Source organism: Musa acuminata, chromosome BXJ3-9 (genome assembly GCF_036884655.1).
Source record: "Musa acuminata AAA Group cultivar baxijiao chromosome BXJ3-9, Cavendish_Baxijiao_AAA, whole genome shotgun sequence".
In the NCBI taxonomy this organism is placed as follows: Eukaryota; Viridiplantae; Streptophyta; class Magnoliopsida; order Zingiberales; family Musaceae; genus Musa; species Musa acuminata.
The window spans coordinates 37,511,450-37,537,037 of NC_088357.1; the positions used below are offsets into that span (position 1 = coordinate 37,511,450).

At 35.1% G+C, this 25,588-nt stretch overlaps 1 protein-coding gene across 1 annotated transcript in view; it reads left to right on the top strand.

Annotated features, from left to right (window-relative positions):
* The first annotated feature begins 1,469 nt into the window (after nucleotides 1–1,469).
* Nucleotides 1,470–25,588, top strand: part of LOC135649058 (flavone O-methyltransferase 1-like) — a 47,123-nt gene continuing 23,004 nt past the window's right edge. The window contains exons 1-3 of the mRNA XM_065167156.1: nucleotides 1,470–1,970; nucleotides 2,099–2,409; nucleotides 2,500–2,564. Coding sequence (XP_065023228.1) covers nucleotides 1,561–1,970; nucleotides 2,099–2,409; nucleotides 2,500–2,564 — 786 coding nt within the window. The 5' untranslated portion in view covers nucleotides 1,470–1,560. The remainder of the gene's footprint in view (nucleotides 1,971–2,098; nucleotides 2,410–2,499; nucleotides 2,565–25,588) is intronic.

The following is a 25,588-nucleotide window of genomic DNA, read 5'->3' on the forward strand; positions in this document are numbered from 1 at the left end:
TCAAACTTTTGCCTAACTTATGGGACAATGATGTTGTATCACGTTGACTTTCTATTGAGTTTGGGCTAAATATGATGTATATTAATTTTAAGTAGTACTTATTAGTTGAAAGCTATATATTTAATTTCTTTCAAAAATCTTCAATTTAAACTGCTTGAAAGTCTTCTCGGTTCAAGTTAAATAGACATTAAATGATATAGAATAGTCATTTACTATAGCACATCCTATAAAGGGCACATAAAGATCATGCACCTAGGCGTTTGGAGCCATTTAAGGCAGCCCAACCCAACAAACCATAACTATTTGGAAGAGTTATTTATTTAAAATGTACATACAAAGTTTGGGGGAGTGCAATAAGCAATCAACCACCTACGAACGATTATTATTTGTACCATTTTTAAATAAATATAATTTTATAATAAGTACCATTTTATTTTATACATGAGTACATAAGTTGTACCTATAAGTTTCATCATTTCCTAATATACTATTTATATTTTTTTTAAATCCAAATAAGAGTTGTGCAATTGTTATCCTATTAGAGTTCCTTCCTAAGCCGATCCAAAGGAGTCTGAATCTAATTTATGTGGCTGAGATAGATGTAGAGATACGAAAATTTTTGACTTATTTTCCTTATATTTTGTCCACAAGCAGGTCTGTGATATATTTTTTACCGAACGATATGATTTCTTAGAAATTTATGTATTCTTATTCATTATTATTTTCACTTAATGTTCTTTGCAACTTTTTCATTTCACTGTAGCCTTCTGTAAGTTACATATTTGGAGATCTTCCAAATAACAAGTTGAGGAGAAATAACAAATGCTATTTGAGTCACATGGATCCCCAACAAACTCTATGATTATATTTAATGGTGTTGACACATATGATCTCGGATGATTAATATGAGTTGAGAACATTAAAATAGAAAGAAATTTGAGTCAGAAAAGAAAAACAGGAAGGTTATGTGCATTTGATGTCCCAAACTCAAATTTTTTTTTTAATAATTATCATTTATTAAGAATATAAATGAATAGTATCCAACTCTAGAATGTTAATTTTTTTAGATTCTTTAAATGAATATTTTAAAATGGTATTATCTTATTAAGAATATAAATGAATATATATATATATATGTATATATATATATATGTATATATATGTATATATATATATTTATATATATGTATATATACACATACATATACATACATACATACATATATATATATATATATATATATATATATATATATATATATATATATATATATATATATATATATATAGGGAGAGAGAAAGAGATCGAGAGAGAGAGAGAGGTGGGGGTGGGGTCGATTTCCGTATTGCTTTGGTACAGTTGTCTGAAAGCAAATGCATTTCCACACCCAACACTTGCCACATCAAAAGAACACGATCCTCTCTGTAGGACAGGAATTCCGCACTATAAATCTGGATCGAAACCCGCTCTTATACCACTCCAAGCTCAACCAGTCTTCCTCCACATCTCATAGTACTCCACCATCACTCGTTCTGCAAACTAGCTAGCTAGCTAGTAGTATGGCATCCACGAAGAACATCCAGCAGCTGACGCTCTCGGAGGAGGCAGGCGCGTGCGCCTTACGGCTAGCGAGCAGCTGCGCTCTCCCCTTCACCCTCAAGGGCGCTATCGAGCTGCGGCTACTCGACATCATCGTCGAGGCCGGCCCGGGCGCCATGTTGAGCCCGGTTGAGATCGTTGCCCGGCTGCCGACCGAGAACCCGCAGGCGGCCACGATGGTGGACCGAATGCTCCGCTTGCTCGCCGCCAACACTGTCGTCAGCTGCACCGTCCAAACTGGAGCCGATGGCCGCCCAACGAGGAAGTACGGCGCAGCTCCAATCTGCAAGTACCTGACCAAGAACGAGGATGGTGTGTCCATGGCTGCTTTGGCTTTGTTGCTGCAGGATAAGATCTTTGTTGATACATGGTAATTTTGAAGTAGGAGGATATATTTGAGATCTTCTAGGCACATTTACTGTAGCTTTTCTCCAACTGATTTGTAGCAGCTAAGGCTCAGTAGTCATAAAGCAAAACACTGTAAACAATCAATTTCAGGCACCATTTGAAGGATTCGGTCCTGGAGGGTGGCATCCCTATGAAGACTGCCCACGGGATGTTCCTGTTCGATTACACGAGTTCTGATCCAAAGTTCAGCACGGTGTTCAACGAGGGCATGAGGGGCCACTCCAGCATCATCATCAAGAATCTACTCCGTGTCTACAGTGGCTTCGACGACATGGAGGGGCTCGTCGATGTCGGTGGCAATGACGGTGCAACCCTCCAAATGATCACCTCCAGGCACCCGCACATCAAGGGCATCAACTATGACCTACCTCATGTTATCTCCGGTGCTCAACCCATGCCAGGTTCGTCATGATCATGTTCTTTGATCATAAACAGCAACCTATCTAGGAAGAAGTATTATCTTATACGTTCATGGCATGGTTTGGTTGCAGGAGTAGAGCACATCAGTGGAGACATGTTTGAAGCTGTTCCGAGCGGAGATGCCATCTTTTTGAAGGTGATGTCTTCTAATCACTGGACTCCCCGCACTCATTGACATTATAAACTGGAAAGTATAATGCAATCTTTTTTACTCCTTTTCTTGTTCTTATTATATTAATAGTAATTATATGATTGAACAGAGAAAAAATAATTATTCATCAATAACTAAATTTGATATTAATAATGAATTTTTTAGAGCGAGACCTCTGGTAAGAAGCAAAAGACTGAACGTAATATCACAAAATTTACTTAGTTTTGCCTAAATTAAAATTATATTCATCGTGCAAAAAAATTTAGATTCTCTTCTATGTCAGAATAATATATATATATATATATATATATATATATATATATATATATATATACATGAATACCAACAAAAAGGTTCTTCTCATTCTCTAACCTTAGTCATGCATGGTATTTATAATGCAACCAACATTTAATTTTAATGGGCTTTTTCTAGAATTTTTTTTAACTTGAATTACTTATACTCCAAGTAATTACTTTGTCTTTTAAGAAATATTTATTAAATAGAATATTATTTTAAAAAAATACTTTTGAGAAAAAGAAGGAGACTGATGAGCCCTACACCTCAAAAATTATGACAAGAGACAACTCATTCGACAACAAACCGCCTTTTTTGAGAATAAACGTTCTTTACACCGAAGACAAAGAGTCGGATGTCAAAATGAAAAGAAAAGAAAAGGATCATAAGGTTTGTTTAAAAATGAAAACCTTGATCAGGGATTTCAGTTTGCTAAAAAGTAGTATCTATTCTTCATTAATGAACCATATACAATTAAATTAAATTTCTATCATATATATGTTGGGAGCTAACACTGAAAAAGTTCAACGTTACAGTGGGTTTGGAAAGCATTGACAGAAAACGGGAAAGTGATTATGATGGAATAAATACTTCCAGTAGTGCCGGTGTAAGCATAAAATTTGGAATTATGATGCGTATCTTTCTTGTTGTCAAGATTATGATGCGTAATTGAAAAAAATTTTATGTCAAAATTGAAATCAAATAAATTGAATCTAATAATATTATGATGCGTATCTTTCTTGTTGTTCAGAAGAATAAACCTTATCTGATCTACAAATGCTCAATCTTCAGATCTGAAATATCAATCTACAAGGATCTGCAAAGAGAACGAACTAGATCCTTCTCCTCTCTTCCTATTTTTTATAGGACCATCTAGATTGATGGATTAGGGGAGAAAGAGAGAGATTGAGAGAAAAACCTTAATCTCTCAATTGCTAAGATGCTACTCACATGCACCAATCAGATGCACTACTTTGGTGCACACTTAGCACCTAGAGATCCTATCTATTTATAGGCAAGGTAGAGGATCTAGGATAAGTTATTAGGAGAGTTCCTCCCATCAAGATTATCTCTTAAGGAGTCCTACTTTAACATAAACTTCTTTTCTATTGGCCAATAATCAATCCAATAATATCTATAATATATCTTAATTAAATAGGGTCAAATAATCTTATATTTTTTCACTTGACTCATTAATTAGTAAGATATAAAAAGATTTAAAATAAAAAATAAATAAAATTTATTTAAAAATAATTTGACTCAATTGGATTTTAAAATTTTACAAAAACTATATACACGCATGTGAATTTTTTAGAAAATAGGCCAATAAGTCCAATAATAATAATAATAATACATTAAGCCTAACTAATAATATGAGTCATAGCGGTTATATGCTATTAGTGTCACACTTCCTTTTATATACTACAATACTGTTAGTCTTTCCTCATGCAGTCCAAAATGACCCTTATAATTTGTCTTGTCAAGATAATCCTATCATCACATTCAACCATAATATGTACATAATTGTGAACAGGATAACAAAAACAAAATACTTTATGGGTTGCTCACAAACCCAATCATAAGAACATGTTTTTTCAAAATACTTTAGACTGTAAATTCTAAGTGAATGGATCAGTAATCAATGCAGTGGAACTCAAATAATTAATTGACATTAGATATTTGTGGACTCATCTTCTCTAACCATCAAGTACTTTATACCATAATGCATATAGCTGCAATAGTACTTTTCATTCTTAGAGAAGGAAACTACTGCAATGTCATAAAATATCTTCAATAACTTGATAATTGAGTCTAACTACACCAAGTCATGAGATAAAAATTTTACAGTCAAAATTTTGATTAGTGGCCTCAAAGCATGCACCAAAATAAATTGCCCCTCTAATTGACATAGATATTAATCATAAGGTGGACTTCCTATTATCGAGACAATTTATACAATCAACATCTGAAAAAAACCATTATTTCAAGATGATATAATTTTATACATGTGAGCATATAATCTTTTGTCCCTTCTAGATATCTTATTACTTTCTTTATAGTCCTTTAGTGTTTTTACTTCTACGTAACTCAAATATATACCTAATATTTTAACTATAAAAACTGATATCTTTTCTAACAAAGCCTTGAGCATAGACTTCCAACTACACATATACAAAGAATATCTTCTTTATATGATTTTTTCAAATCATTTTCAAGCATTTAATATTGACTAAAATTTTACTTTTATGATTTACTAAACATAATTATATATTAAAATCATTTCAAGACTCGGTTAATATATTCTTTCTAAGATAATATTCATAATCATTGAGGTCTATCCTTGAATTACTCAATGTTAATAATATTAGATGCCTCATTCATATCAACTATATTAAAAATTTTAGTGATAAATTCTTGATTTAGTATAATAAATCAAGATCACTATTGGGAAGGCAAAATATTATCCATATATAAGACCAATATAATAAACTTGCTCCCACTAATATAAATACTGATTAATAGTATTCACCTTAAATCTGAAATTGATATCAAGAACCTTTATATATCATTACCTTGAAGCTTGTTTAAGGTCATAAATGGATTCCTGAATTTGCATACCAAACTTTATATTTCTTTTATTTTCTTTGTAAATCATTTAGAGTAACCCATATAAAGTTAGATCTTTTAAAAATATTTTCATATCATTATGATATAACTCAAACTCATAATGAATCACTAATGTTATGATGATTCATAACGAGTTCATTAAAAATCTCGTTATGGTCGATACATTCTTTATGAGTAAAACTTTTAACCACAAGTCTGACCATTATATCGTTCGACATTGTCCTTTGAGCTACATTTATATAATAGACTCTTTTATAATTATTGGATAATTCGATAAATTTATCAGACGCCATTCTAGTTATTGATTTTAACTTTTTTTTTATTGCATCATATTACTTTTCAAAATCATTATTTTCATGACTCGTGACAAAAATAAGAGATCAATTCTGATTCCTATATCATAATATAATTCTTGTAGATATACAACATAATAACCATAAATGGCATGATTCCTTTTCCTATGAGATATTCTCAAAGTTATTAATTATGGTTGTTCTACAAGATCATTAATAATGATATCAATATAATGTGGGAGTTTAGTAATGTTATTTTGTTATTCACTTTTATCAAATCATTTAATGATTTGAGTAACAACAATCTCTCGAATAATAAAGGAGTATTAACTTATATCTCCTTTATATCAAAATTAAATTTCGAGATTTTCACTCTCACTAATTTGCTATTTTATAGGAATCTTATGTTACCAGATTTAATTATCCTTGTACTATTGATTAGAGCAATAAAATATATACCCATTTAAATTTTTCTGAATAGATAATAAAATATTTAGAAATAATTATTAAATCTAATTTTCTTTTATCTGAGTTGAAGATCCTTATCTTCTTAAGACAATCTCAAATATGTAAATATCTTAAGTTTGATTTCTTGTCCTTTCATAACTTAAAAAAAGTAATGTAATTTATTTACTAGGAACACCATTCAAGATATACATAGTTGTCCTTGGAACTTCTTCTCACATTGATTTGGGTACAAAAGAATAACTTATCATTGCTTTTAACCATATCTATAAGGTACGATAATATCTTTCAGTAATCATATTCTATTGTAACACATCTGGTAAATCATATATCTTATTTTCCTAAGAATCTAGCAAAAGAATTATAATCGGGTTCATCATAAATACCATAAAATTTATCACCCTTGTCAGATATGATGATCTTGATTTTTCTATCTAATTGTCTATCAACTTCATTTATATACACTTTAAGAGTGTAAATGGTCATAGACTTTATATGAATTAGATATATATAATCATATCTTAACAGATTATTTATATGGTGATAAAATGTCTCTCTTTAATGAGACATAAACATAGAGTGATAAACATAACCTCAAAGAGTTTATAAAACTATATTTCACTTTAATATTTAATTGTAGGATCATCGTAAACTTATGATTCATATTAATTCTGTATAGACTATTATATAGAATTCAAAAGTTAATTTTATTGAATCATAATAAGTTTACAACTACCAAAACATAAATAATATTTTAATAATTCTAGATAAAAAAACTCAAATTCCTAGAATTATAAGAAGTATGGATCCTCAAGATTTATCAAATTGAATCATCATATAAGTGATAAATATAAACTAATATCGCTTTCACTTTAAGATGATTCCCTATAATGATAAATATCTCATTCTCTTTTGTTTTTATCCCTCTTTATTTTTTTTAATTTTAATAAATATCTATTATTAGTAATATATGATGAAGCATCAAATTAATCCATCAATAATATCTATAATATTTGATTTGAACCATATAAAGGTTATATTTATATCTTTTTTATTTCAAATCAAATCTTATAGCATATTTATTCTTCATATAACTTTATTTGCTACAAAAGTAACACTTTATTGTGAAGATATTCTTTTATGAGTTTATATAGTAATTATAAACTCAGGTGAACTTACGCTTCATCCTTATTTTAGTGTTACCTACTCCTTGAGTAGTACTCAAAATATTATAAGTCTTGAGCTTACAATTTTATCATTTATTTTGAGGATATAATCTTGAATTCCTCAAATACTATCATAGTAAAGTGTCAACTAATGACTTATCAAAAAATTTAAATTGATCCTTAGATATTTTTATGCACTAGTTGTAAATTGTACTGAAGTCTAAGTATCATAAAATTGAGTCTTTCATATCTTTCTTGATTAGTCACCTCAATTATTTATTTTACAGAACTTTCAGTAATCAAAGTCTCACATAATACAACTTACATATGCTCAAGCCATTTATTTCAGAAAGTATGGGGATATTTACAAAAACACAATAAAGGAAGTGCCGTAGTAATAATATAACATTAATGCTTTGAGTTTACAAAATATGATGAACTATTGATATTATCTATATTTCACATTTGGGTGAAATATTGACATATCTAGTGTTCACTCAAGATCACTTATGGAGGACTGATACTATCCTTATGGAATAGTATTGTTACCTTTGGATATACAACCCTAAACTGTAAAAATATCTGAAACAGTATCATCCTACCCCATCATATAATTATTTAAAATAGATTCTCCTTAGGCATTATCTAAATCTCATAATTATATGTGTCATTGTGAATATTATTTTATTTAATGTTATTTAAGATGAATTCCATAATGTATTTTATAGATTATTGGTCCAGGTCACTTTGGTAACTACAAGACCAAAACAAAAAGATAAAATACAGTCTAAAATATCCCATGAATGACATGAACTTTATTGTAATTCATATTCCATAAGCTTATCATCTCAGGCTACTTAGGTAGCTACCAATCAGATAAAACTTAGGAAGATAAATTACAAATAATATTTACTAATTCATGCTGCCATTGTGAGTATTATTTTATTTAATATTATTTAGGACTAATTTCATAATGTATTTTATAAATTATCGATCCACGTCACTTTAGTGGTTGTAGGACCAATACAAAAATATAAAATATAATCTAAAATGTCTTATAAATGATAAAAACTTTATTATAATTCACATCTCATAAGTCTATCATCTCATGCTACTTTGGTAACTACAAGTCAGATAAAACTTAGGGAGATGAATTACAAATAATATTTATCAAATTTCTTTAATTTATGCTAAGCAATTCAATAATAGAATAACAATCATAATAATTATTGAACATTAATTCTAAATAGTTCAATAATAGAATAACAACCATAATAATTATTAAACATTAATGCTAAGTAGTTCAATAATAGAATAACAACCATAATAATTATTGAACAATAATGCTAAGTAGTTCAATAATAGAATAATAATCATAATAATTGTTGAACATTAATCAACAAAAGAAAACTCATATGATAGTCATGATAACATATAAATCATGCCTTCATGTGAAAGGTAAATATTATTTCATAATTTCAAATATATACATGCAAATAACTAAATAAATATTCAAGAATAATAATTAAATTTTATTTATCACATGTATAATCAATAATTCATATGAGAAAACTATAAAGTAAACCATGATTTATAGTTTTTTAATAAAAAATAAATCCAATCAAATAATAAAAAATATAATAATAATTATAATAAATTATATTTATTAATTTTATAATTGAGAATATAAACCAAATTTCTTAATTTTATAATAATAAAACTGTAAATATTTGATAGGATATAAATCAGAAATATACGATTTATGAAGGGTAGAACTATAATTTGGCATGAATTAGACCCGAGGGTAAAACTATAAATATGTTGATAGAATATTATGAAATATACAAAGGGTAGAACTATAATTTTGTAAACCCTAGCCTCGAGGTCAAAATCATAATAATGCCAAAACCGTAATCTACCTTGCTGCCGTCGCCTACGCGTGCGGCACGGCCGCTACAGCCTTTCTTGCCTACGGACGACGTGCATGGCTGGATGCGGCTATTGCTAGCGCGCGACCGCTGCGGCGGTACTTGCCTGCGCGCGGCCGCTGCCGCCGTGGGGGCTACCTCTGCCCATGAGCGGCCACTGAGGTGGTTCTCGCCCATGCGTAGCCGTTGCCTGTGCACGGCCTACCCACGCGCGTCCGCCGCCGATGCGCGGTTTCCACGTCGCGACGCTGCTTGTGCCGCTCGTGCCCACGCATGACCGCTGCCACTACCTGTGCACGGCTTCCGCGGTTTCTACTCGCGCTTGGCTGCAACCTTGGCGCAGCCGCTGCTGCTGCCCTTTGTCCACAGGGGGAGCAATTGCCGCCATCTACAGCCATCGCCCTTCCGCAGGCGCCTTCTGCGGGTGCCACCATTATGCATGAGGGCGGCCGCCGCCTTTACACGGGGTGTGGCGTTCCGTGTGTTAGGATCGGAGCGGCACTAAGAGGGGGGGGTGAATTAGTGCAGCGGATTAAAACTTTCGGTTTTAGAAAATCTTTCGTACGATAAGAACGGAACTTGAAAAGCTTAATCTTGAAAGCGTATTCTTAAATATGCGCAGCAAGAGTAATAAGGAACTAAAGCATGTAAGAAGGTTTGCAATAATGTAAATAGCAATAATGAAATGCAAACCAAGGATCACGCCGATTTTAGAGTGGTTCGGTCAAATGACCTACTCCACTTGTGAGGCCCCTCTTCGATGAGGCTCCCACCTTCCACTAGCAAATCTCTTGAAATGGAAGGGTAAATACCCCTCTTACAACTCTTTACAAGCGGTTCACTCTCTTACAGATTTTCGAGAAGGGATGAGGTGAACACTAGCAAATTAAAAAGAAGACAAGCTAACACTTTTCTAAGACCTTTCTCTCAAACACTTGCTGCTTAAAAAGTTATAATCTCAGCTGAGATTTGAGGGGTATTTATAGGCCTCAAGAGGATTTAAATTTGGGCTCCAAATTTGAATTCTCGTTGGGTTCCCGATGCTGGCGGTGCTACCGCCTGTCATTGGCGGTGCCACCGCCTGTCAGTGTCAGGCGCTGACAGTGCTGGGCGGTGCCACCGCCCAGCCCAGGCGGTGCCATCGCCTGGCTCTCGAGCACTGGGCGGTGCCACCGCCCAGCTCTCGGGTGCTGGGCGGTGCAACCGCCCAGTCTGGCAGTGCCACCGCCAGACCCTTCGGTTCACTTGTTTGAGCTTCAAATCTTGCCCAAACCAAGTCTAATTTTGGGCCCAGTTGGCCCCTAACCAGGATATAGGATTATCTCTTAATCCTAATCCTAATTACAAGTTAACTACATAACAAAACACATCCTAAGCAATTCTTCAACCGCGAACGTCGAGTCTTGTTCCAACTAGCTTTCCGACGAACTTCTTCCGACGGACTCCCAGCAAGCTTCCGAACTTGTGATGACTTTAAAAAGTAGCCGAGCCTTCTCGGTGATCTCCGTGAACCTCCAACGATCTCTTCGGTGAACTTCCGAAAATTCCAACAGGTTCCCGATTTCTTCTCGGCTGGTTCTGGAAGCATCTCCGACGATTCTTCGGACTCTTAAACGTCCATCGAACTTGACTCCGGTATTCTTGCTTTGTGTTTTCTGGTTATCGTAGTTACTCCTGCACACTTAACTGAATAATATGGATTAGATCAAATAACCCGTCAATTGATTTTATCATTAAAATCCGAGATTCAACAATCTCCTCCTTTTTGATGATGACAATCAATTGATGACAGAGTTAAATAAAACTCCCCCTATCTATATGCCATATTATGAGAAGATAAAAACACTTGAATTTCATCCCTTGAATTCAAGCATAAACCGATAAGTTCTAACCATAGAACTTATCGTTATTCTCATTAAGCATAATGTAAATGCGAAACTTCGATGAAAATCCTTTTCAAGTTGAATGATAAGAGACAATTTTTACTACGACGAGAGATAAAAAGATTTTCAACATAAATTTAATGATATACATGTTAGACATGCTTTCAATATAATCAATCGATCTTGCGATATTCTCAAAGATTTTGCAAGGCATATAAGACATGCTATTGAAATGATACAAGTCATCCCTTTTCTCCCCCTTTGTCATCAACAAAAAGGGAATGAGACTTGAAGCACATAAAGAAGCACATAAAGTATTGATCAGAAAAAAAATTTATCATTCAAAGTTAAGTATGCTAAATTCTTCTTAAAAGAAAATTCAGCATTCATTCATTTTATCAAATCTCTTCTATAAAGAACAAAGATTATAGATGTACAAGGAAGAGATAGTGATAAAAAAAATCATCACGTAGTAACTCCGATAAGTCAAGATCATAATTCGAATACAAACCCATTCAAAATCAATTCGTCAACTTGAAACTCATAATCAAGCCATTAATTTCGAGATTCACTAAATATCATAAAATCATTAGAGAAAGAATACAGCATTAAGATTAATCATTCAAATTTGCCAAAAATACTTATCCAGAATTCAGCTTAAAAAGGAAAAATCAGTATTCATCCAGAAGCATATATCCAGAATTTTAAAAAGATATTTTTTGAAAAATATATTCAAACAAGCTTATTTTCAGGGACAATTTAACATGCCTAGTTCCCTTCTAATAAATTCAAATTGGTCTTCATTTAAGGCTTTTGTAAAGATATCTGCCAATTGATGATTTGTGTCAATGAATTCTAGAACAACATCATTGTTAAGGACATGATCACATATGAAATGATGCCTAATGTCGATGTGCTTAGTTCTAGAGTGCTGAATTGGATTTTTAGTAAGACATATGGCACTAGTATTATCACATTTTATAGGAATATTCTTAAAGTGAATTCCATAGTCTTCTAATGTATTTTTCATCCAAACAACTTGTGTACAGCATGCACTTGCAGCAATGTATTCGGCTTCCGCCGTAGATAGTGCAACTGAATTTTGTTTCTTGGAAGTCCAAGAAACAAGTGCATGTCCTAGAAATTGGCATGTTCCGGATGTACTTTTTCTATCTATCCTGCATCCGCCAAAATCGGCATCTGCATAAGCTATTAAATCAAAATTTTCAGATTTTGGATACCACAATCCTAAATTTGGAGTTCCTTTAAGATACCTAAATATTCTTTTAACACTTTTAAGATGGGATAATTTGGGATTTGATTGAAACCTAGCGCAAAGTCCTACACTAAACATAATATCCGGTCTAGTCACGGCGAGGTAGAGTAGGCTACCTATCATTACCCTATATATTTTTTGATCGAAATTTTCACTATTTTCATCCATATCTAACTTAGTCATAGTACTCATAGGGGTGTTTATTGCTTTTGAATTATCCATGTTAAATCGTTTTAACAATTCTAATGTATATTTAGATTGGTTAATAAATATACCATCCTTAAGTTGTTTGATTTGTAATCCTAAAAAGAAAGTTAATTCACCCATTAAACTCATTTCAAATTCATGACTCATAGATTTGGCAAATGATTCACATAGTGATTCATCCGAAGAGCCAAAAATAATATCGTCAACATAAATTTGCACAACAAGAAAATTATTTTCAAAATGTTTAATAAACAATGTAGTATCAACCTTGCCTTTGGTAAAATTATTTAAAGTAAGAAAGGAACTAAGCCTTTCATACCAAGCTCTAGGAGCTTGTTTCAAGCCATAGAGAGCTTTAGTCAATTTGAATACATGATTAGGAAGAATAGAATTTTCAAATCCAGGAGGTTGTTCGACATATACTTCTTCGGAGATAAAACCATTCAAAAAGGCACTTTTGACATCCATTTGAAATAGTTTAAAATTATAACTACTAGCATAGGCAAGGAGCATCCTTATGGCTTCTAATCGAGCCACGGGAGCGAAGGTTTCTTCGTAATCGATACCTTCTTCTTGGTTGAAACCTTTGGCCACTAATCTAACCTTGTTTCTAACCACGATACCATTTTCGTCTTGCTTGTTTCTAAAGACCCATTTAGTACCAATGACTAAGTGGTCACTAGGTCTAGGAACAAGCTCCCATACCTTATTTCTCTCAAATTGATTCAATTCCTCTTGCATTGCAATAACCCAAAAATCATCTTTTATGGCCTCGTCAATGCACTTAGGTTCGATTTGAGAAAGGAAGGCGACATTAGCAAAAAAATTCTTGAAAGAGGAACGAGTTTGAACCCCTTTAGATGTATCTCCTATAATTAGCTCCTTTGGATGAGCATCTATATACTTCCATTCCTTAGGTAAGGAAATTTCGGAAGAAGGTGCATCCAAGTTGCTATTTTGAGGAGGGGGTTCATTTAAATTCAAATTATCAAAACCAAGATCATCATCAAAATTATTTTTCTTTAAATTTGAAACTTCATTAAAAACTACATGAATAGACTCTTCAATTACTAAAGTTCTTTTATTAAAAACCCGAAAAGCTTTAGAAACGGAAGAGTAACCAAGAAAGATGCCTTCATCGGATTTAGCATCAAATTTTCCTAAGGCATCCCTTTCATTTAAAATAAAGCATTTACAACCGAAAACTTTAAAATAGGAGATATTTGGTTTTTTGTTATTCCATAATTCATAGGGAGTTTTTGATAAGGATGGTCTTATTAGGACTCTATTCATGATGTAGCAAGCCGTATTTACAGCTTCGGCCCAAAAGTACTTAGGTAAACTATGTTCATTCAACATAGTTCTTGCCATTTCTTGTAGGTTTCTATTTTTTCTTTCAACTACTCCATTTTGTTGGGGATTTCTTGGAGTGGAGAAGTTGTGATTGTATCCATTAACTTCACAAAAATTTTGAAAGTCATGGTTTTGAAATTCGCCACCATGATCACTCCGAATTGATGAAATCATGAAACCTTTTTCGTTTTGAGTGAGTTTACAAAATTTAGAGAAACACTTGAAACAATCACTTTTGTGAGTTAAGAAATAGGTCCAAGTGTATCTAGAGTAGTCATCCACAATCACAAAAGCATATTTGCTTCCACCTAGACTTGTTGTATCAATTGGTCCAAATAAGTCCAAATGGATCAATTGTAATGGTCTAGTGGTGCTAATTTGATTTTTTGGTTTGAAGCTTGTTTTTATTTGTTTCCCTAGTTGACATGCATCGCATACCTTATCCTTAATAAACTTCATATTCGGAATCCCTCGGACTAATTCTTGAGATGAGATTTTAGATATTGTTTTCATGCTTGCATGGCCTAATCTCCTATGCCAAAGCCAAGCATCATCATTTACGGCGGAGAAACACATTTCATTTCTTAGTTCATCAAGATTGATGGTATAGACATTATTTTGTTTTAAAGCAATCATAGTCATGTTATGATTTGGTTTTTCAATAATGCACATATTTGATTCAAATCTAACGATATAACCTTTATCGCATAATTGACTAATGCTCAATAGATTATGTTTCAATCCATCAACTAGTAACACATCATCAATGGAAAAACTTGATTTGTTACCTATGGTTCCCTTGCCAATGATTTTGTCTTTGTTGTTGTCTCCGAAGGTGACATAGCCTTCGTCCATGCTAGTGAGCTTGGAGAATTGGGATGGATCTCCGGTCATATGCCTTGAGCATCCACTATCAAGATACTATCTCTTGCTCCTAGCATATGATGGTGTATGTTTCTACAAGAAGAAATTATTTTTAGGTACCCATTTACTTTTGGGTGCCTCCAAAACTAATCTAACTTGTTTATCATCTTGCATAGACTTGATCATGGTTCCTTTAGGAACCCAAATCAATTTGTTCGGACTAATTTTCTTGAATGGACATTGGTAAGTTATATATCCATATTTGCAACAAAAGTTGTAATTGCTTTGGTGTTGAACATGTAAGATAGGACCTTTAATAAAGGTGGTTGGATTTTGGTGAGTACTTCTCACAAATCCGATTCCACTCCTTTTAGGAACGTGACCCTTATTTGTAAGGATCATGTTTATGGACTTGCTACCGACCTCGAATTTCTTCAAGGTGTCTTTAAGTACCATGTTCTCAGTTTGGAGAGTTTCTAGATCATGGCATTTAGCACATGGAGCTATACTATCATGATATTCAGTTTTTAATTTATCAAAATCACAAGTAAGGCTATCATGCTCATTTTTTAGCATTTTGTACTTTCTACTAATTGTCTTACATTCATCAAATAACTCATGGAAGGCATTTAATAATTCATGATAAGGTAAATCTGTATTAATTAAATCAGTTACCTCTTCTTCGAAGGCTATTAGGGCGTAATGAGCAACTTGCTCGGTGTTGGACTCCTCTTCTTCGGACGTGCTTGAATCATCCCATGTTGCCTTGAGCGCCTTCTTCTTTGATGCTTTCTTTTTGGCTTGTGGACAATCGTTCTTGTAGTGTCCCGGTTTCTTGCACTCATAGCAAATTACTTGGTCCTTCTTGTGTTCAAATTTATTTTTTGTATTATTTTTAAATTTGTTCTTTCTTAAATATTTTTTAAATTTTTGAGTCAAAAGTGCAATGTCATTGTCACTGTCCTCATCACTTGATGTTCCTTTCAAGTGGTCTTCTTGTAATGTGAGTGCCATATCCTTCCTGTTCTTTGGAAGGGGGTTCTCGAGCTCGTCATGAGCTTGACATGTCATTTCGTAGGTCATTAGAGACCCAATGAGTTCTTCAAGAGGGAATGTTTTAAGGTTTTTGGCCTCTTGAATGGCCGTAACTTTTGGATCCCAACTTTTAGGGAGGGATCTTAAGATTTTAGTTACTAGTTCAAAGTTAGTAAAATCTTTACCAAGAGCTTTGAGTCCATTGATGACATCCGTAAACCGAGTGTACATGTCTCCGATGGACTCACTTGGTTTCATTCGGAAAAGTTCGTAAGAGTGCACAAGAATGTTGATTTTGGACTCTTTGACTCGGCTAGTGCCTTCATGAGTGACCTCAAGAGTTCTCCAAATATCAAAAGCCGAATCACAAATTAAAACACGATTAAATTCATTTTTGTCTAGTGCACAAAACAAGGCATTCATAACCTTTGCATTTAAAGCAAAAACCTTCTTCTCCGATTCATTCCATTCGCTCATCGGAAGAGAAAATTTTTGAAATCCGTTTTCAACAATAGTCCAAAGCTCGAAATCCATAGAAATGAGAAAGATCCTCATCCGAGTCTTTCAATACGTATAATCCGACCCATTAAACATAGGTGGACGTGTGATAGAGTGTCCCTCATGCATGTCGGAGTAAGCCATCTCTCTTGGGTATTAAACCAAATATGAGAGTGAGCCTTACTCTGATACCAATTGTTAGGATCGGAGTGGCACTAAGAGGGGGGGGTGAATTAGTGCAGCGGATTAAAACTTTCGGTTTTAGAAAATCTTTCGTACGATAAGAACGGAACTTGAAAAGCTTAATCTTAAAAGCGTATTCTTAAATATGCGCAGCAAGGGTAATAAGGAACTAAAGCATGTAAGAAGGTTTGCAATAATGTAAATAGCAATAATGAAATGCAAACCAAGGATCACGCCGATTTTAGAGTGGTTCGGTCAAATGACCTACTCCACTTGCGAGGCCCCTCTTCGATGAGGCTCCCACCTTCCACTAGCAAATCTCTTGAAATGGAAGGGTAAATACCCCTCTTACAACTCTTTACAAGCGGTTCACTCTCTTACAGATTTTCGAGAAGAGATGAGGTGAATACTAGCAAATTGAAAAGAAGACAAGCTAACACTTTTCTAAGACCTTTCTCTCAAACACTTGCTGCTTAAAAAGTTGTAATCTTAGCTGAGATTTGAGGGGTATTTATAGGCCTCAAGAGGATTCAAATTTGGGCTCCAAATTTGAATTCTCGTTGGGTTCCCGATGCTGGCGGTACTACCGCTTGTCAGTGGCGATGCCACCGCCTGTCAGTGTCAGGCGCTGACATTGCTGGGCGGTGCCACCGCCCAGCCCAGGCGGTGCAACCACCCAGTCTGGCAGTGCCACCGCCAGACCCTTCGGTTCACTTGTTTGGGCTTCAAATCTTGCCCAAACCAAGTCTAATTTTGGGCCCAGTTGGCCCCTAACCAGGATATAGGATTATCTCTTAATCCTAATCCTAATTATAAGTTAACTACATAACAAAACACATCCTAAGCAATTCTTCAACCGCGAACGTCGAGTCTTGTTCCAGCTAGCTTTCCGACGAACTTCTTCCGACGGACTCCCAGCAGGCTTTCGAACTTGTGATGACTTTAAAGAGTAGCCGAGCCTTCTCGGTGATCTCCGTGAACCTCCGACGATCTCTTTGGCGAACTTCCAAAAATTCCGACAGGTTCCCGATTTCTTCTCGGTTGGTTCTGGAAGCATCTCCGACGATTCTTCGGACTCTTAAACGTCCATCGAACTTGACTCCGGTATTCTTGCTTTGTGTTTTCTGGTTATCGTAGTTACTCCTGCACACTTAACTCAATAATATGGATTAGATCAAATAACCCGTCAATTGATTTTATCATCAAAATCCGAGATTCAACACCGCGGGCACCGCATTCATAGGCGATGCAGGATGCCCGTGGTGCCGCCACCGCTCGCAAGCAAACCGCTGCGAGCGCACGACCATGATCCGCGGCTGCGGGGTGGTACACGACCCTTTGTCGACAACGATCAATAGAGATGATCGTGTCGATTCAATAACCTCAATGATAGTAAACAATAAATTCATTGATCAAACATAAAATTATACATTGCTCAGTAATAGAGCAAATCATATAGAAAAAACTGATCAATAATATTTGATGAATCGTTCAGGCATCGTACACAACAATAATAGATCTAATATATTTGATCTCAAGAACTTGCCTCCGATACCAATTGTAAGCATAAAATCTGTAATTATGCTATCTGTAATGTGGAAAAGCTTTTATGCTAAGATTGAAATCAAATAAATTGGATCTAACAATATTACGATGTGTATCTTTTTTATTGTTCAGAAGAATAAACCTTATCTGATCTACAAATGCTCCATCTTCATATCTGAAATATCAATCTGCAAGGATCTGCAAAGAGAACTAGATCCTTCTCCTCTCTTCCTATCTTTTCATAGAACCATCTAGATTGATGGATTAGGGGAGGAAGAGGAAGATTGAGAGAAAAACCTTAATCTATCAATTGCCAAGATGCTACTCATATGCACCACTTAGATGCACTATTTATAAACGAGAGCAGATGATCTAAGATAAGTTATTATGAGAGTTCCCCCCATCAAGGTTATCGAATCTTACTTTAACATGGACTTCTTTTCTATTGACTAATAATCATAATCATAATCCAATAATATCTATAATATATCTTACTTAATTAAATAGGATCACATAATCTTAGACAAAAAGTCGGATGTCTAAATGAAAAGAAAAAAAAGGATCATAAGGTTTGTTTAAAAATGAAAACCTTGATCAGGGATTTCAGTTTCGATCCTGCTAAAAAATAATATCTATTCTTCGTTAATGAACCATATATAATCAAATTAAATTTCTGTCATATATATGTTGGGAGCTAACACTGAAAAAGTTCAAAGTTACAGTGGGTTCTTCATGACTGGAGTGACGAAGATTGTGTGAAGATATTGAAGAATTGTTGGAAAGCAATGACAGAAAACGGGAAAGTGATTGTGGTGGAATGCATACTTCCAATAGTGCCGGAGCCAACTGAAAGATATTGAAGAAATGTTGGAAAGCCCAAGCTGTTTTCCAGTTGGACCTCTACTTGATAGTTCTCACCAATGGAGGAAGAGAGAGAAGTGAGGAGGAATTCAAGGACTTGGCAAGAGAAGCTGGGTTTCCGGGATTCAAAGCTGCTCATGTGTTTGCGGATACTTGGGTCATGGAATTCACCAAGTAGATGGTTAGTATAAATTGTGTTTTGTACTTGAATAAATTGTGTGTGCCTTTGGGCTGCTTTGTCTGAATTTGAAAAGCTTTTGTTGGTGAAACCTTTGCATCATTACAAAATTGTTCTTTTCTACCATCAAACACTATGGTATTGATAAGTTGGCGAGATGTCTAACGTTATTATATAAACTAAATAGTACTTGAAATAAAGGTTCCCCCACAAGCTAATTGAACCGAGAATAATAAGCATGTATCAAATGACTAGAATTGATAATTGGTTAATTCCAACAACTATGATGGATATCATGATATGAAGATATAACACAATTAGGTTGTTTCTAGGTTTTAAATTAGATATAATAATTAATAGGTCACCAGTAGTTAATAGTTTGAGGAAACTGGTCAAGAGACTTTAATATTTTCTATAAAAAATAAAAAAAATACTTATTTTAAATAGATATCAAAGCTAGGTTTTACGAACCTCTTCATTTATATTTTCTCCGGTTGTAGGTCTGCAGACATACAATCATAAGGTACATCTGCTCCAAGTATTTTTTCATAATTTTCACGTTGTTCCTCTGACATTTCCAGATATATCTGCTATTGTAGCAGTAGGATGCATTAATAACAGGAAGCAGATAAACCAAAAGTTTACATCAGGTTTGAAATTCTTGTATCAGAAAGATACTGATAGCATAGCATAACACATCCTCTGGATTATCTTCCTAAATTCTTCTATCTCCATCTGATCTTGAAGATAAGTAAAACAAGTGGTAGATGCTTCCAAAAAGCTGGGAGCTTGACAGCGAGATATAGACAATGCAGTTGACGAAGGCTAGATTTTATGTTGTGAATGACTTTCCTCATTTTTCATACATAAAGACTATGGCATTTAATATATAACCAACATGCCTCTACTTCTTTTGGAGGATTTATGAAATCTCAGATGTTCCCTGTCCTAGCTAGTAGTTGTCCTGGTCATGTCAGTCTCCTCCGTTGGCAGAGATATCTTGTCGGTAGGTAACCCGGGATTGTGATGAGCATGTAGACAGCTATCTCTTGTCCTAGCTAGTAGTTCCACTGACTTATCATGCTTATGCCACCTGCTCCATATACCTTGCATTTGACAATGGTTAGATAGACTGGTGACTTCAACACTATAATTAACATAACTCGAGGAATCAAAACTCTACAGTAGTGTTGCATGGTTGTAATCATTGGCGTAGTCGTCATGTACGTGGTCAGTCGTCATGTACGTGGTCACTCTATAGTTTTGCTTATGTTGCTGCTAAAAAAAATTGTTCTCAACAGGAGATACATGGTCTGAGTCCAGGGAGGGTCTTTGTTTCAACTATGGGACATGAATTCAAAGGTCGTCCAGTCTGAAATTATCAATCATTCAGATACCTCGGAATTAATAAAGAAGAGGTTGAGGACGCTCAGGCAAACTGCATCTGTGATGGCCGGGCAGTAGGTTCTTTGGGCAATCGGAGATATGTGAACCGGCATCCAGACTACAACTTCTTTGTATCACGGAGTGGGTAGAGGTTCTGATGGAATATAAAGAAAAATAATTTTTTATATATTAATAAATACTAACAGGTTATAATATACAGTGAAATTAAATGAAATCATAATAAAATAAAACACCAAGATATACATAGAGAATCCTTTCAATGTGAACGGTAAAATTCACAGGGCAAACTATAGATAATCCACTACAAGAATAATGAATATACAAATCTCAATCTATCATGTCACTGTACATAATATCTATATCCTCCATAATTCTCCCCAAGTAATCACAGTAAGAATCTACTATAGATCTAATCTAATCTGAGATGAAAGCACTACTAGATAATTGAGAACAGTCTCTCTACGTTGTCCTTATTTTCTTCCCTTTCTTTCTCCTTAGATTTATATATTTTTCTTCTCCTTTTTGCTGTTGCTAAGAGCTCCTCTACTGCCCTCGTTGCTACTTTATTTATGCCTCTTTCTGCATCTAAAACGTAGCCACCCACACCCTCTAATATGAAATAATGTTAGGTTAAAAGAGGAGGTGGGCTATGGGCTGTTCAAGCCCACTATGGGCTGAACCATGGGCTGTCAACCCAACAACCTCCCCCTTCAGCCTATAAGGGAGGCTATCCTAATACTCCTCAATGTAAAGCCATGCTGACTAGTTGTCAGCATATCTCCTGTATTTTTTTTTTGTAAGGTCTTTGTCAGCATATCTGCTTCATTGTCATCTGTGTGAATTTTCTGAAGTTGTAACTGCTTCTCTTTCTGCTCATTTCAACTGCTTCTTAGTAACTCTCTGGTTCACCTACATCAATAAGCATCACATACTCATATATAGAGTATCTTCTGTAAGGTTGACGTTGTCTAAAAGATCTTCTCAACCGAGGTTCTATGGGAAGTTGCTCTCCAACTTCTTCTTGCTCAACATGTCCTACAAGTAGATCAACATCAAGCTCTACACCATCTTCCTGCACATCTCCCCCATCACCTTGATATATTGGAGGAGTAATTGGGTCATAATATGCTAATCCTTCTATAGAAGTCTTGGTCGGTGTCTTCTTCTTCAAATCTTCAAAGGTTTGATCCTCAAAAAAGACTACATCTTTGCTTCTGAATACCTTCTGCTTTTTTGGATCCCGTAATCAAACTGATTATGTGAGTAACAAAGAAAAATACATTCTTTAGTTTTACCATCTAGCTTGGACCTCTCATTGTCTGGAACATACGCAAATGCATGACAACTAAACACTCTCAAATGCTTGTAGGAAATATCTTTCCCTGACCATACATACTCTGCAACATCACCATCTAGGGTTGTACATGGTAACAAGTTGATTACATCAACTGCAGTCCTTAAAACCTCATCCTAAAACCTTTTGGGTAGCTTAGCTTGTGAAAGCATACATCTGATATTTTTTATGATGGTGCGGTTCATCATTTCTGCAATTGCATTATGCTAAGGTATACCAAGAACTATCATCTTATGTTGGATACCATATGACCTATAATAATCATTAAATAATCCTATATACTAACCACCATTATCTAATCTTATGCATTTCAATTACCTTTTTGTTTCCCTTTCAACCATGGCATGAAACTCTTTGAAGCCATTAATAACTTAATCTTTGGTCTTCAAAGCATAGGCCTAAACTTTTCTAGAAAAATTATCTATAAAAGTGACAAAATAAAGTGCACCACTAATACCAGGAATATCAACAGATCCACCAGGAGTTTTTGTCCTCAAAGGATCATATACATCTGTATAAACATGGTCTAAAGCATGCATTTTTCTAGATAAAGTAGGACTAGCAAATGAAACTCTATGTTGTTTACCAACCAAACAATAAATACAAGGGTTTAGATGTATACCTCTAAGGTCTGGCAATACCTCTATCTTGGAAAGAGCTTGTAGCCCATTCTCGCTCGTGTCCCAGTCGTCTATGTCACAACTCCATGCTAAAGTCTTTCTCTGTAGCATTTAACTGCTCACCATAAGCTTTGGCCTGCAACCTATACAAAGTATGATATTTCTTTTCACTAGCCATAATAAGAGAACCCTTACTGAGCTTTCATTGTCCTTTGTGAAATCTACTATCATAGTCTTCATCATCTAGCCTTTCAACTGAAATTAAATTCAGCCTTAAGTCAACCACATGTCTCATATCCTTAAGCACTAGCTTACAGTCAAGGTTGGTCTTTAAATGGATATCACCTATGCCAATGATGTCTGTTGTGCCATAGTTGCCCATCTTGATAACACCAAAATTTTTAGACTTGTATGTAGCAAAAAAACCCCTCCGTAGTATAGCATGATAAGAAGCACTTGTGTCAATCACTCACTCAAGGTCCTAACACATACAAGAAAAAATATCATCAAAAGGAGACAAAATCAATAATCACCACCCTACACTATAGCTGTGGTATTATCCTTTGACTTTATAGATTCTACTTTGTTTCCTTTTTTTTTATTCTTCATATGTTGCTTACATTGATTCTTGTAATGTCATTTCTCACCATAATTATAGCAAACAATATCTTTTCTTGATCTTGACTTGCTTCTACCAATGCATGAACTGCTTCTAGACTTTGACCTTTCTTTGTTCTTTGAGATAAGTGCATGTGAATCATTCTGAGATGTTGCTAAATTCTTTCTTCTCAACTCCTCATTCAACAAACTGCTTGTTACTTGACTCATAGTCACAACACCATCTGGTGCAGAATTACTAAGGGAAACCACCAGGGTCTCCCAACTTTCTGGTAATGAACAACTAAGAAGTAACAATGCCTGTAACTCATCATCAAGAGACATTTTCATAGAGGATAACTAGTTAGTAATACTCTACATTTCATTCAAATGCGAAGCACCCTCTCTATATTTTAGGTTCACAAGTTTTTTTATTAAAAAAACTTTGTTGCCAGCTGTTTTTCTTTCATAAAGACTTTCCAAATTTTTCGAAAGAGAATATGCAGAAATTTCAGTAGAAATATGGTGAAAGACACTATCATCAAGCCATTGTCGAATAAACATAACTGTTTTTCAATCTAACCTCTTCCACTCATCATCTGTCATAGTTGTGGGTTTTGCACTATCCCCCTGCAGAGGTCCATACAAATCTTTGCAATACAAGAGATCTTCCATTCTTGGTTTCCATGTTATCCAATTGTTTTTATTCAAACTAATTATACGAGAAACATTACTAGCCTTCATGTTCTAATACAAAATTAAATCACTACAACCAAAGCTCTAATACTAATTGATGGGATATAAAGAGAAATAAACTTTTGTATATGAACAAATACTAGCAGGCCATAACACACAACGGAATTAAATGGAACCACAATTAAATAGAACACCAAGATATACATGGAAAACCCCTTCAATGTGAAGGATAAAAATCATGGGGCAAACTAGAGATAATCCATTATAAGAATAATGAATATACAAATCTCAATCTCTTACCCAAAACTCTAACAATAATCATAAGAGAATAACTAGGATAAAAGAATCACGTCATTGTACACAATATCTAAATCCTCCATAATTCTCTCCAACTAATCATAGTAAGAATCTACTGTAGATCTGATCTAACCTGAGATGAAAGCACTACTAGATGATTGAGAACGGTCTCTCTATGTTGTCTTTATTTTCTTCCCTTTCTTTTCTTGAATCTCGGATTTTAATGATGAAGTCAATTATCATTTGTTATCTAATCCATATGTTGAGATAAGTGTGTAGGATTAACTACGATGAAAGTAAGACATGCAGCAGGAGTTATGCTGGAGTCAAGACTATGATCACGTAGGGAGTTCGAGAGTTCGACGGAAGTCCGGATGGTCGTCGGAGGTTCTGCGGGAACAAATCCGAGAAGTCCAAGAGCTTACCAAAAGAAGCTCGTCGGAACTCGCCAAGTGGAACGTCGCAAGTCCAGGAGTTTGTCGGAAGTCCGTCAGAGCATCGCCGAAGGTTCGTCGGATGTTCACAGGAAGTTCGCCGGAAGCTCGCCGGAAGAAGCGATTGACGCACCGGAGCAGGTTGTAGTAAATGTCTTAAGAAATGTCATAGTTAGCATACATATTAAGTTAGGAATGGGAGGTGATCCCATTAACTTAATCTAGGGGTAATTGGGCCCTTGACAGACCTAAATTGGGCCGAATGGATCAACCCATTCGGACCAAAATTCCTGCTAGGCGATGGCATCGCCAGGGTCGGTGGTGGCACCACCCAAGAGAGGGTCTCTCAGGAAAGCTGGGTGGTGCAACCTCCCTAGGCAAGCGGTGGCACCACCTGGGCTCAGTCTCCGAGCGAGAATGAGTGGTGCAACCGCCCTTGACAAGCGGTGGAACCGCTTGAGCTCGGTCTCCGAGCTTTGCTAGGCGGTGGCACCGCCAGGGCTTAGTCTTCGAGCGAGACTGGGTGGTGCAACCACCCCTGTCAAGTGGTGGAACTGCCCAGAGGCTTAGTCTCCGAGCTGCCAAGCGGTTATACTGCCCTAGTCAGGAGGTGGTACCGCCAGGACCTTGGAAATCTAGGAAAAGATATTTTTGAGCTCCAAATTCAAACTAGTTTGGGGCCTATATATACTATTAGGATCAAGAGCACTAAGAGGGGGGGTGAATTAGTGCAGCGGAAATCTTTCGACGATTAAAACTGCGTTTATATGATAAGAGCGATTTCGGTAGAAAATCCGATTCGTAAATCACATTAACTTGTGATCAAGCAAGAGGCAGTTAAAGCAAGTCTATAAGGGCAGTTTGTAGTTATGATGGAAATCAGAATATAAGCGCAAATTGAAATATGATGTTCGTACGATAAAACTAATTTACGTCTAAACACCGAT